The sequence below is a fragment of the Rousettus aegyptiacus genome, unplaced genomic scaffold, assembly GCF_014176215.1.
Source record: "Rousettus aegyptiacus isolate mRouAeg1 unplaced genomic scaffold, mRouAeg1.p scaffold_m13_p_2, whole genome shotgun sequence".
Taxonomy (NCBI): Eukaryota; Metazoa; Chordata; class Mammalia; order Chiroptera; family Pteropodidae; genus Rousettus; species Rousettus aegyptiacus.
The window spans coordinates 49,462,400-49,476,621 of record NW_023416295.1 but is presented as its reverse complement, the minus strand read 5'-3'; the positions used below and the strand labels follow the sequence as shown (position 1 = coordinate 49,476,621).

General features: G+C 37.3%; 1 protein-coding gene across 2 annotated transcripts in view; it reads right to left on the bottom strand.

Moving 5' to 3' along the window:
• The window catches only part of LRP2 (LDL receptor related protein 2), a 182,468-nt gene that overhangs the window by 36,449 nt on the left and 131,797 nt on the right, over positions 1-14,222 (bottom strand). For both annotated transcript variants that reach the window (XM_036236602.1, XM_036236603.1), the window contains 6 exons: positions 13,970-14,171; positions 8,943-9,238; positions 7,375-7,891; positions 4,422-4,574; positions 3,738-3,908; positions 607-830 (listed from right to left, as the gene is read on the bottom strand). In XM_036236602.1, coding sequence (XP_036092495.1) covers positions 607-830; positions 3,738-3,908; positions 4,422-4,574; positions 7,375-7,891; positions 8,943-9,238; positions 13,970-14,171 — 1,563 coding nt within the window. The remainder of the gene's footprint in view (positions 1-606; positions 831-3,737; positions 3,909-4,421; positions 4,575-7,374; positions 7,892-8,942; positions 9,239-13,969; positions 14,172-14,222) is intronic.

Here is a 14,222-nt window from a genome sequence, read left to right as displayed (position 1 = left end):
AAAACAAATCCCCTAACTCATGATACACTGAAATGTGTTGCTCAACACTTTTACCTTCTAAAAGGGAAGAAAAACAATTATTCAGTACACAATACTTCACATTTAAATAAACATTTAATAAATGTTGTTTTATAATTATTATAATTTTCTTTTAAATCAATCATTTTTGATAGATCATGGTATTAAGGGATGATTGTTATAACTACATATAATTATAATACGACATGGTTATAATTTATTGTGGTTATATAGGAAATGTCCCTATTTTTCAAAAGCACTTTCTTAAATATTTAAGGCTGAAATGTCATGATATTTTTAACTCACTTTAACATACTTTAGTTCTCCTACCAAAATATCAAAAACAAAACCCCAGACTGATCATTAAGAATAGAGCCAGTGTTAAGAAAAAGGGTTATAAGCAACCTTTCCAGGAATGGGGATTAAACTCTAAAAATATTTCTATGCTCTCAACTCTCAGCATATGTTTTATAGAAAACATTAACAAGTAACACCTTTATAATTGCTGACATTTACTCTTAGAGAAACAAGAATGGCATGCACAAGAACCTAAAACAACCTGTGCCAAACACTGGATCACCTACTCACCAATTGGCTGCCTATATGGATGATACACATGGATGTCATAAGGTCTATGTGTTGTGTTCACCAGCATCATCCTATCTGATCCATCATATTTGTTTCCCTTTTCAACTGTCCTTGTATTCCAATCCGTCCAATAAATAGTGTCTTCAAAAATGGTAATAGCAAAAGGGTGAGACAGTGTCCCGTCATACACTGTGTGGCGATGGTGGCCCTCTAAATCAGAGTACCTGGGGTAGGAGGATCAAAGTGTCATTCACTGAAAATAACTCCTCTCTTCTAATGCCTTAAGGATAGAACAATTGACTAATTAATTAATTAAATTCTACCTTCTAGAGGTAACTGAAGTTTAGATTCTCCCTAAACTCCTAGTCTTTAATTAAAACAAAAATAATCTTAAAGAATATTTTGACTGAACAAAAGATGTAAAAGTTGAAAAAGCAATGTCTTAAAAGTAGGAATAGCCAGAGAAGTTGAAATAATCACAGATTCCTAATCACAGCTGCTTTCCTGCAGATGCAGCTGGTTCGGTTGTTGTAAGTTTACAACCTCTTACATTGATGTTCTCTACTAAGTGTCTCTTTGATATCCTGGGATAAACACCATCCTTGTTTCCTAAATCATCAGAAAAAAAAAATCAAAGGATAGCAATGTAAAGCTGGAATTCTGCCTTCTTGTGAACATTTCAGGGAAGAGGTTGTTCTAGGAGACAGCTGGATTCTCAGTATAACCTAAGCCACATATACTAGCTGAGTTAAATTATAGGCCTGCAAGGTTAACTTGGAATACGCTGGCAGAACATTTATTATAAATCATGCCTTGGACGGTATTAATACTTTTCCAGATGAATAAACTTCCAGAGGAAGTTCTCTGATTTCAAGATGTCACAGAGCATCCACAGCCAAATATCTAGGTCCTCCTAGTTCCAATGTCTCATTCATTTATATAAATCTGCGGTAAAATATTGGTATTTTAAGATTTTAGAGGAGATTCAAAAATTCTAATAGGAGATAGAATGAGCTAGCAACTGAAAAACTTGATAATGTTAGGCTATGCAACATTAGAAATAGTTTTCAAAATATTACATTCATAACTTATAGAAGCCATAGGAAAACCTGAAGATCTTCTTGACCTCTGTTGATAAGACTGTAGCTATAAATGACCAGAACTTAGTCACAATCTGTTTCTTTAAAAAAATTATAGACCAGAAAGTCATCTTGAGACCTTTCTTTTCGGTTCTTGCATGATTTCTGTGTAGAAATCTAATACGCCTTTAAGAGGTTTTTGTTGTTTTGTTTTGTTTTGTTTTGTTTTGTTTTTTGGTCAAATGTAAAACCACAGACACATCTCAATATGTACAAGAAATGGATTGGATGCTCTATGGAAATTTATTGATTTACGCACTCTATGAAATCTATTTCTGAACACAGGAATTGATACGCCTTCTAGAGTTGATCAAGTTAATATGGCTACATGAATATTAAAGGTTCATTCATTCCCAGATCATAGTGCCTGATATTATTTCACCTTTACACAGTAACCAATCAACCAAAATTTAGACTTAAGCTACAAAATTTTACCAAAAATGAACAGAATATTAAATAGCTAGAAAACTCCTTTTTGTCTCTATTGCTCCTTAAAATACTATGTATGTGTACATTCTCCATTTCAGCTAAACCTACCAAGCTTTCAAGAGCAAGAGTAATCTACAAGACCTAACGGACAATAGAAACTCAGAAAAGTTGTTGAAGTTTCTCTGAACACCTTGATGCTTCTAGTAATTCAACAAGGGATTTTTATGGAAAGCTAAGCTCTATGATGTTCCTTCTAAAAGAGAATACACACATCGCGGGAAGGGCAAAGGGAATCACCATCTGTATATTACACTGAAATGGTACAATTAAACTAGAAGTGATATTCTACTTATTCTGATCAAAGTTGATCTCTACCTAAGAGTGAGTTAGTATCTGCTATAGTAAATTTTGCAAAGAGAACGCTAAAGATTGCCTTAGTACAGCAAATGAACCAAGGAAAGAAAGTATTCCCAAAGTGTCACATGTTAAAATCCTTATAACCTTCAATTTTCCAAGTCTCTTTTCCTACTAACCCTAAACATATTTTAAAACTAAGAGCATTAAGGTAATTCCAAGGGGCTGAGCTCAAAATAGATGTTGGAAACTAGCAGAAGCTAATGGCATAGCCTATAAAAACAATCCAATGTCCTCTGCTTTCTAGGTCAGCAGTGGCAAAGAATTTTTATCACATGTGTAGGCTGTGGAAGAGTCTGAGGAAGGTGGCCCAATTTAACAAAAGAGAGTTCTGGGATTGATTAACTATGTCTGCCATCGACACAAGAGAAGACACTGGCATGTGTGCTAGGTATTCAGCGGCATGTTTGCAAGAGAGTATGGGATTAGAGCACTTCAAAAATTTCTAAACGAACTTTGGTAGCAAAATAAATTTAACAGAATGACAGTTTTTAAATAGCTCTGTTGAGTTAATGACAGTTCCATGTTTTTTTTTAATTCAACAAGCTGTTTATCTGGGTACTTGTTCATAAAAGCTCACTCAGAAGGCATTACTATAGTGCATTTAGAACATAATTAGCAATGTCTCAAAATAAACACACACTGGTTGGTTAATACAGTGTGTTATCTTTTTTTTACAATGACTATTTTTCATTGAACAGGGTGATATTTAATGCATTTTCTAAAAGCTATTTTATTACTGGAATGATTTGAATGCATTATCATATTGAATAAATGTTAACAGACTCTACTGTTACTTAAAACACTTCATTGTACATATCAATAAATGCACCAAAGTACTTTAGGAAAAACCTTTCAACAATCTTGCTCTTTTTTTTTTTTTCAAATGGTAAAATCTATAAATGATATATTCAGAAGGGAAGGGCAAAGAAATGTGCTCTGTACGACTCCAAAGTTCACTCTCTTTCTACTGTGTCATACTACAGAGCTCAGTGAATTGTCTATCAGGAGTTTTAAGTAGAAGACCCCAGAGTGACTTCCAATTCACAGGCCAGTTAGAGGACACCCGGGAATGATACATTGGTAACACTAGCCCTAGTATTTGGAATAAAGTTACTCAGTTTGCTTTATTCTTTTCTGTATACGTACTCAATGTAACCCAGGTGAGCATCTGCCCAGTAGAGTAGATCGTTGGTATAATCAATGGTGATGCCATTGGGCCACTCTAACTTGGTAGAGATAATCACAGATTTATTGATTCCATCCATGCCTATTCTCCCAATGTATGCTCGGTGAGCCCAGTCTGCCCAGTAGACATACCTGTTGGAGGAAACACAAAGGGTCAGCTCCTGAATCCAAAAGAAATCAGTAGCCAAAGGACATAGCTCTTCTCTGATTAGAGAAATAAAGTTTATGTTTTACAAAGCCTCTCTGAAAGGAAAGAGAATAGAAAATAACCTAAAAGGTAATGATATACAGGGAATGCTCAAAAATGAACATGATTAACTGGGGACTTCAGTGGAGTTGACATAGAAAGTCCAATAAAAATGGGTTGGCTTTTTTTTTTTTAACTGTAATTTTCTTTGCATGCAGCCCAAATCTGTGACTTGAAAAGTGAAATGATGAATCATGGCAAAGAAAACAGAATAGCTCAAGAATATCATTTGAATAAGCCACGCTTCTACCCATTATACTAAACCATTTACCAGGTAAGAAAAGAAGACAGATCCGAGCAAGATATTGGCCTTGAGATAACTATATGAACAGCTTTTCTGGTAACAAAGGCGACATAAGGGCATGAAAGAAAAGCCCAAGGTTACAGGAAGACAATACCCATATTGAGGGTGAAGGGCAATTCCTCTGGGGTTATCAAAGCAGAAGGTGTTGTTGGCATCCAAACAGTGCTCAGCCAGCTTGCGGCGGAATCGGCCATCAAGCTCAGAAACAGAGAGGCAATTCAGGTAGGCATCCACCCAATAGAGCTTTCTGAAATAGAGAAGCAGGAGTTACCCATACAGCCATTTTGCTGGTGAAACTGCATATTTAGCCACCCAACTTCCTATCCGAGCTACATTGGAATCACACAGACAGCTGTTAGAAGGCACTTTCCCCAGGCGAACAAGAGCAAGGGGAAACAACTGGCCTTCCTGCGATGGGGCAACAGGAGATGCAAGACTGTGTGCTACAATTTGCACTTTATGATGATATTACAGAGGGAATTTGGGGGCTGCACCTGACACAAGGATTTTGGCTTTACTTTCTTCATGCAATGTAAACCGTCCTTCCCAGGCAATGCAAAGGCTTAGAGGAGCAGGAAAGCAGAAGTGAAAACAACGAGTGTCATAAACTACAGTTTAAATGATGGAGTTGAGGAAACAGACTTGTCTAAGAGTTTCATTGAGACTGCAAAAAGGAACTCTGAATCATGACATCCTTAAGTTAAAGAGAAACCTTATCCATCCCTGGCCCTGTCAGACTAAGTCGACGAAATAAATTTCTTACCCTGCGCCAAGTCTTAATCAAACTTAAAAAGCTTTAAAAACTTATTAAAATTTGTTAGAAACTCCTACCTGAAGGATATTTCAGTTCTAAATATATTTCTATTCAATAAAGTCCATTTATTTTCTATGAGACAGAGATTTTTAATCTGGGGTCCTTAATCTGACATCAGGGTAGCCTGGGCTTTGAGGGGTCTCTAAAACTGATACAAAATGTGTGAGCTCAATGTGTCAAATGCTTTTCTCCAGGAAGGGGTCCATGGTTTTCACCAGAATCTTAAGTATCCATAAGCTTCCAAAGGGTTTAAGAATATGAGTGTCATTTAGGATCTAACAGTCAATTCCAACTGGAAGGAGAGTGATTTCCCTTCGAAAAGGCCTAGATATCTCCTTGCAAAGGTAAGCCCTGATGCAACCATGCTGGTTGTGATAATATGTAACTGTTAGGACAGCAGCATCCTTTTAGGCTGAGGATGAAGGAATGAGAATGCATGAAAGTGCAAGCCTTGACAGTTGGGTAAATCCTGATGAATGAGATGACCATGATCTTGGATTGCATCATTATAGAGGCTAAGAATACCAATAATAATAGCAGCTATGTATTGAATACCCACTAAATGCAAGGACCTATGCTAAGAACTTTTTAAAACATTATTTTATTTAAGATCACATCAACTCTGGGAGTAAGTACTATTATTATCCCTGTTTTCCTGATGAGGCTGCTGGGCCCTGGGATTGTATAATCAGAAAGTAGTAGAGCAGGAATTCAAGACTGTATACACCATAGGGAACACCTCTCTGTTAAGCTTACTGCCAATTCATTAATTTCTCTTCATTACACAGTCAAAAGACTGACCCCGTGAGCACTCTTTTCAAGAGAATATGGAGGAGACGTTCCACTCCCACTGCTGGAAAACTCAAGAGGCCGAGAGCCAGCACAATCTTCCAAAGTGCAAAATGGTGCTTTTAAAAATTATATGCCAAGTACAAAGGCTTTGGAAACCAAACACCCTTGAGTTAGCAGTGGACATCTTTATTGACATTGGGGAAATTGTTTCTAATTTTAATGCAGTTAATATCTTACAAATGTCCCCTACAAACTTAAATGTAACTGAGTTCTATTCTTCCTTTGTCTTTTAAGGAATGTTTAGACTGGCTGTTCTCCATCGTGAACATTTAGAAATACTTCATCAGTCAGAGGATGTTTTATCCTACCCTCATACTAGACATTCTTGTTCCATCTTCCTGACTACCATGCATTTATGTAATCCTCTCTCCTGGTCAAATACATGCCCAAGTGGTGAGGAAAGTAGCTAAAATCCAGGGGAAAATATCATCCTGTTTTTCCCTTCATTGGAGCAAAAGATGGAACAGAAATGGTATCAAGTTTAGTTCTTTTCTTACAAATCATTAATCACTATGCTTTTTGATACTTAGTAGAGCCATGATATATGAAATATTCCTACTCCCATAGTCAATTCATTACTCAATTTATTTATTATTCAGCAGGCACTTTATTGAGCATCTATGGTAGGCCAGTTACTATTCAGGTAGTTCTAGAAAGCAAACTCCCCACTCCCCATTTTAGAATCTTTACCCTTAAGATGGTCAAATAGAGAAGATGCAGAAGAGTACTCTGTAGGTCTTGGCTGACTGCAGCAATAATATTTGCAGTATAAGTGCCCACAACCGAGTATCTGATATTCAACATTCAAGATTCAATAGAGATGTTAACAAATGTAGTTGATTTGATAAAGTTTAATTAAAATATCCCTTGTCTACCTTAAAAATCCTCATTTTCTAAAAAGCAAAAGTTTCAGGTTAGCCATTCTCTATTTCATGACCAGCCCAGGCTGAGAGTGACTAATGTTGTAAGCAAGCCTGTGAACTCCAGGAAAGCAGGGGTTGCTCTAGGCTCCAAGAGCCTGGCACAGCAGCTGCCATGAAGCAGTTAAGTGACTGAATAAACCAATGAAAGCAGGAATCATCCCTTAACATCATCTCCAGGGAACTGAATGGCCAGTAATAACAGAGCTCTTTGCTCCCCTTTGATTTCCCTTCCCCTAAAAATGATACCATAAATTCTTAAAATCACTGGATTTGGGGTTCTGTGGTATCTCATTTGAGTGTTAGGTACACAGCAGGAAAAAAAAAATGCAGAACCATTAAATGTATTCACATATTAACCCAAGTTGGAAGGATTAATTCCCTGTTAAGATGAAAGCATGGTTAGAATTTTTTTTTTTTATTTTTTTTTAACTTTAAAAAGCTCCTCGGTGTTTTCTTACCTGCCAACCCAGTCTACAGCCAGACTTTCTGTGGCCGGTAGTTTGTGCTTCATGATTGTCTCTCTATTTGTCTTATTCAGAAACATTCTCTCAATGATTTTTTTTTCTATATCAATCCAATATAATCTCTTTTCTACTCGGTCAAAATCCAATGCCACAGCATTGCCCAGTCCTTGCAAAATGAGGGAGTAAAAAGAGCCATCTATAGTTAGATTTCTCAAATAGTAACGGTTGCTAAAAATGAGATAGGGCTCGATGTTACTGTTCTGCCGGCAGCTCTTTCCATCTGGTTCTCGGATGTAGCCTGGGGCACACTTACAGATGTAGGAGCCCATTACATTCTCACACTTCTGGCTACAGACAAAGGGTGTCTCCTTGCATTCATCAATGTCACTGCAAGTCCGCTTGTCAGACATAAGCTTGTAACCAGGACGACAAGAACAATAGAAACTGGTTAAGGTGTCTGTGCAGTTTTGGTCGCAGCCACTGAGTGAATGCTCATGGCACTCGTTAATGCCTGCAGGTAAAAGAAAGGTATTAGAGAACTAAAATGTCAGCAATGACTCCACCATAATGGTCCAAATGCAACATTTACACTGTACAGCATCAATTCTTAATGAATCATATTAAAAGCAGATAAACAACAGAGATTTCTCAAGGCCATATACTATTCAAAAATCACTGTTTTTTAAACTTCCTCCCCAACTTAATCCTTCACCAGTGATTTTTAACAACTAATACAAGTAACAAGCTTCAGTTTGACTTTGAATCCTATACCTGCAAATTTCTTTTAACCAATGATTTATAAAGTAAAATGACAGGAGAGAGGAGAAAGAGGAGTAGAAGAAAAGAGCCAGGCCAGTGGTGTTCTGGTACGCAAGCCTCCAGGTGAAGGAAATGCCCTGATATGTAGTATCTTCCATTTCAGTGGTGTGACTACTCACATCACGGCCAATTTCAGGCTGCCAGTGTGACATTACTGAACACAAAGCTGGGAAGAGATGCACATTTGGCTCTCACAAGATGAGAGTAGCTGCCAGTGTACCTCTGACTGGTCCTGGGAAACATGGCCAAACACGCAAAAACTAACTCCACAGGGAGAACACGTTCTTATTAATTCTACATTTTATGATCTCTAGAGTTGTTTACTTGTGGAGGTTGGGGTAAGGGAGAGGTTAAAACTCTCCCCTTCAGTCACCTCAGGATGGAGATAAAGAACAAGCTCAGAAATCCTAGCAGAGAGGCAGTTAAGGCAACCAGTCATTCCAAAGATTCAAAGAGAATCAATGTTGTTTGACATGTTTAATGATACTATTAGGTACTAATGGCCTGACTTAGCTCATCTTCTGTTCTTTATAATGAACTGTCTAACTGATGAATAAGTCCAAAAAACTTTTGTGTACTACCCTTATACCAAGAAATCCCTGCCTTTGATAGATAAGAAATAGTAATTCTCTGGTAATTTTTACTTTGAGGACAGACTAGAAAGTCTTGATAAGTCATAAGGGATTAAGAATTCATATTCATTCTCCCTGTTTTCTTTTTCCCAAATTTTATGTTATACTCACCGCATCCTTTCTCATCACTGTTGTCTGAACAGTCATCTAAGTGGTTACAGACTTTCACCATTTCAATGCAGTTCCCGTTATCACACTTGAACTGATGAGGGGGGCACGTGGTTTCCGGGATATGGCACAGGTGCTCCAGCTCATCAGAATCATCTCCACAGTCATTTTCCCCATCACAGGCATAGCCTTTGTAAATGCAGAGCCCATTCTGACATGTAAACTGATTCCCATTGCAGGTGGGGTATGAGCAGTCCCTCTCATCACTGTAGTCACCGCAGTCATTGTGCCGGTCACACCTGTGTTATGAGACCCGGGACACAACCCTTAGACAGACTGACAATGAATCTCACCTATGTCCTCCTCCTGAATGCCAGGTCAACCATTTTAATACCAAGATCACCAATGTCCTTAGTACCCTCTCCACCAGAATCTTCATCCGCCCCACTAATCCTCAGCACTAAAGGAATATAATATTTAGCATTCTACACAACTTCTCCAGTGCTGGTTTCTATCACTGGAAATGTGGGTCTAAAGCTATTAAACATAATTTCATTCTTTTTCTCCCAGTTGAAAAATTAATTAAACACAGCTTTTATAACTTTAATGTTCATCAGATCTATTCATCAGACAATGAGACAGTTTACGGGCACAGACAAAATCCTAGGTAACCATATGCTAGAGGTGCCCATACGCAAGCAGATACTCATAGGATGAGTGCTATATATTATAAATGATAAGAACACATAGCTTCCAATTAAATTAATGTTTGCATTAGCGGTCCTGTTCCTTCCAACTTCCATTGTAATACTCCTACCACCTGCCAAGAGATATAAGTAGTTACGGTGATGGGAAGGAGGGAAAACTAGTAGGTTAGCACAGACGACTGTCAAAATAGGAAGGCATTTCATAGTTCTAGAAGCTATTTTGAGACCTAACATTCCCAGGTATCCCGAGGACAATGTAGTTTCCTGAAATTTTGTGGGCTAGACTAGTCGTTCTTCTCTACATTATTCCAAGATCCCATGAAAGTCATCATAAGTATAAAAGAATCTTAAGTAATGATGAGAAAAACTAATGTTTGACAATTCATAAAGGAATTTACTTTCCCAGATAAGAAAAAGCTGAAGGAGTTCACCGCCATCAAACTAGTATTACAAGAATATTAAAAGGCTTTCTTTAAGAAGGAAAAAAATCAAAAATATGAATAATGAAATATTGCAAAGAAAAAAATTCTCACTGACAAAGGCAAACATACAGTAAAAGCAGTGGATCAGCCAAAATGAAAGCTAGTACAAAAGTTAAAAGGCAAAAACAGGAAGATCATGTGTAATTACGACAGTAAAATAAGGGATACACACAAGCACATGCGCACACACACACACACAGACACAAAAGAAGCAAAAGAGAATGACAAAAACAAACATGGAGAAAGTACAAATGGTAGTTATTTTAGAATATGTTCAAATTTAAGCAACCATAAACTTAAAATAGATTGCTATATGAAGCACATGGTAACCACAAACCAAAAATCCACAAGAGATACACAAGGAATAAAAGGAAAGAAATCCCAACACAGCACTACAGAAAGTCATCAACATATAAGAGAGCGAGAGAATAAGGAACAGAGAAGAACTACAAAAACAATCAGAAAACAATTAATAAAATGGCAATAACTACATATCTATCAATAATTGCTTTAAATGTAAATAGATTAAATGTTCCAATCAAAAAATGAATGGATAAAGAAGATATGGTACCAGAGGGGAAGGGGCGGGGGAAGGGGGAGGTAAGTGGGAAAAAGAGGGTCAAATATGTGGTGACAGAAAGAAATCTAACTATGGGAGGTGAACACACAGTATAAATATATACATGCCTTACTGTTAAAGTGTGCAGCTGAAACTTATTGGATTTCGTTAACCAATGTCACCATAAAAATAATAATAAAAAAAATGAAAAAAAAGAAAGAAATTACCTATATGAAAAACAGTTAACTCAGGGAGGGAAAAAAGGTGTGGTACATATATACAATTGAATATTACTCAGCCATTAAAGAAAAAAAATGAAATCCTATCATTTGCAACAACATGGATGGACCTAGAGGGTATTATGCTAAGTGAAATAAATCAGACAAAAACAAATACTATATGATTTCACTTATATGTGGAATCTAACAAACAAAATAAACAAAACAGAAACAAATTCATAGATACAGAGAACAAAGCGATGGTTGCCAGATGGGAGGGGGGTTGAGGGGCTAAGTGAAAAAAGTGAAAGAATTAAGAAATTGGCAGCTACAAAATAGTCATGGGGATGTAAAGTACAGCATAGCAAATATAGTCGATAATATAGTAATAACTACATACGGTGTCAGGTGGGTACAAGATCTATCAGGACAATCACTTCATAAGTTCTACAAATGTCTAACCACTATGCCATACATACTAAACTAATTTAATATTAAATATCTACTGTAATTGAAATCGTTTTAATTAAAAAATAAAAGAATTTACTGTGGAGGGCATAGGAGTTTGAGGCAGAGCGTTAAAAGATGTTAAGGTATCAAAGCTGAATGTGGTCAATTTTACAATTCATCTATGGTTAGGTCTTCTAATCAGCACTCCTATCCACAAACCTAAGCCATAGAAACATGATTTATACCAAAATGTGTTCATGTAACTTTAAAGAAAGTATCAATCAAAGCAAGCTGGCTCAGCCCCATTTGGTCTCCTGACAGCTATTTAACTTATTTCTAAATGATTTAAGATACTAATGCTTTCTTTCCTTTAGTTCAGATGCAACTCAAGAGGGGGAAAAAGTCAGGCAAAGAAATCATCAAGTTTTTAGACGCAATTGCACGTCAGTATTCCAGTGAGCTGTTCACAACTCCCTCTTATTCAGGTTCTTCAGCATCATCAGTAATGAGCCATGGGGAAAAAGTTGATAGGAAACATGATCCCTTCTATCATTGTACTAAATGCAGGAGCACACATTCTACCAAGCAAGCAAGAGGGTCCACAATAACAGAGCACTTAGTGGAGGCACTCCAGGCAAACAAGATTCAGAGTTACTTTAGTCCCTATAGTTCAGGTATCCAACCAAACAGTATTTTTATTTTCTGCCATAGCCTTTGGCAATAGCAATTCAGAAAGCTCAGGGAGGGGGGCGGGGACAGAGAGAGAGAGATAGAATGGGAAAAAAAGATGAATAAAACCAGTGAAAGTCTGGTAAGGCAGGTAAGTCAGGTGGTGCAAGATCATAGTAATAATGAAGGCAGAGTGCAGAAAGTTCAAAAAGGGAGTGAAATAACTTAGATCAAAATTAAGACTTATTATAATGCTATTCCCTAGATTGTATGCCTAGGTTTCCAGAATATATTTAAGACGGATAGTATTAAATATTTACTGGATTCCAAAGAACCAAATCTCAATATAATGTCATAGAACTCTTGAGCAACTAGGGAAAAAATATAAAGATTTAATCTTTTCCACTTACAAAGACTAAAAATCTACAGATCACATCTATATCAGTTAAGTACATAAGCATAATTCACTACAAAAGGAGACAGCTCTGTCCCCTGAATTTCTTCAGGTTGTCATTACTCAAACTACCACCTCTCAGCAATGTCTGCGTGGGCCTCAGCAAGGGATGAGTCACCCCACAAGAGAATATTTTCCAGACGACATTCATCTACCTCTTTACTACAGTTTTTTTTGGTCAGAATGCCAAATGCCTGCTCTTTGTGCATGATGACTTAACCTTCTCTGGCTTCCTCTGGACCACCGTCATGAACACACAGTTCTGCACCATGCTGTATTTCAGCAATACCTCAGGGCCTTCCAAGGGTCTACCTGCCCCTAAGCAAATGACCCCAGAAGCTCTACTGCTCGTGCCTGCTTCATATATCTTTTCCATCTCCTTCCCTAGCAGGCTGTAAGCTGACAGTTCTTGTTCTCTCAATATGCATATATGTCCGTGGCATATGTAATATGTCTTCTTAGCTCCACTCCCATGTGTCCAAATGCCTAATACATATTTTCACACCAGGAAGTCCTAGTACAACAAACTCACTTTGGGCAAACTCCCTCCTGGACTTCCCTACTCTTGTTAATGCTCTTACTATTCTTCTAGTCTGTCAGGATTAAAACCTACACATCATTTTTCTTGTCTATTTCCCTGTTTATCCAAAAAGTTTTTAAGTGGGAATAGTGAGAGGTTGGGCACTAAAAAAATACATAAACTTTTGGAATGGCTCATTTTAGAGAAAATGATAAGAAATCAAACACCAGAAAATTACAGGAGAGATCCCCAAAACTGGCAGGCTGTGAACTAAATCCGTTTGACTGACACAGTGTTAAAAGTTTAAAATTCGTTTTCGGTATTTAAAAACCAAAACATTTCATATAAAAATCCAGATTCCCAACATCTCTCAGAAAAAGAGCATAGAAGGTGCGGCTCTCCGGCCACTCCCGCACAGCACTCTCGGTCCTCCTCGCCGGCCTCTCCCTGTTGTCTCACTGGCTCTGAGCCTAAGCGCCAAGCTCCATTTATCATTGTACTTAAACTGTTGTTTTTCTATAGCAGAGAGAAGAAAGTTAAGCATTTATTATCCCCATGCTTCTACTCCAAATGGAAAACCAACAGGGTCACCTACTTCAAGAAAAAACTTTTCTTATATCGAGCCTTATTCATCTCCCTGGCCCTCTCTTACAAGGTCATTTTACAACTTTCATGAGCCCAAGTACTTTCACTTTCATGAGCCCCTTCTTCCAAAAAAATATTTTTAATTGTATTTACTGACAACATTGATTTAAAGACAGATATGGATATTAATGACATGTTAAAATACTTACTTTGACCTAAAATTTCTCTTTTTTCCTTCTGATTTTAAAAGAAATCTAAACATTTTCATAGACCACTGAAAGTACTATGGGCTATAGGTACTGTGAACACTATACCTAATAGATAAATCAGTGTTACCCCCATGAATATTTGAGATTTACTGGGAAATTTTTTAACCCCCAATTTACCTGTATGAATCTGGGATACACTGTCCATTACTACAGGTGAAATCATTTTCAGAGCAAGATCCCCTCGAGCAATTCTGTCGCTCATCATAGCCATCGGTACAATCTGCATCACCATCGCAGACCCAAGATTGGGGAATGCACCTCCTGGATGGAGGCACGTTATTTACACAGAGAAACTCAAAACTTGAGCAGTTGTGACTCTCTAAAACCAAAGCACACAAAAATCAGAAACTACATGAGAGCTCATTCTAGC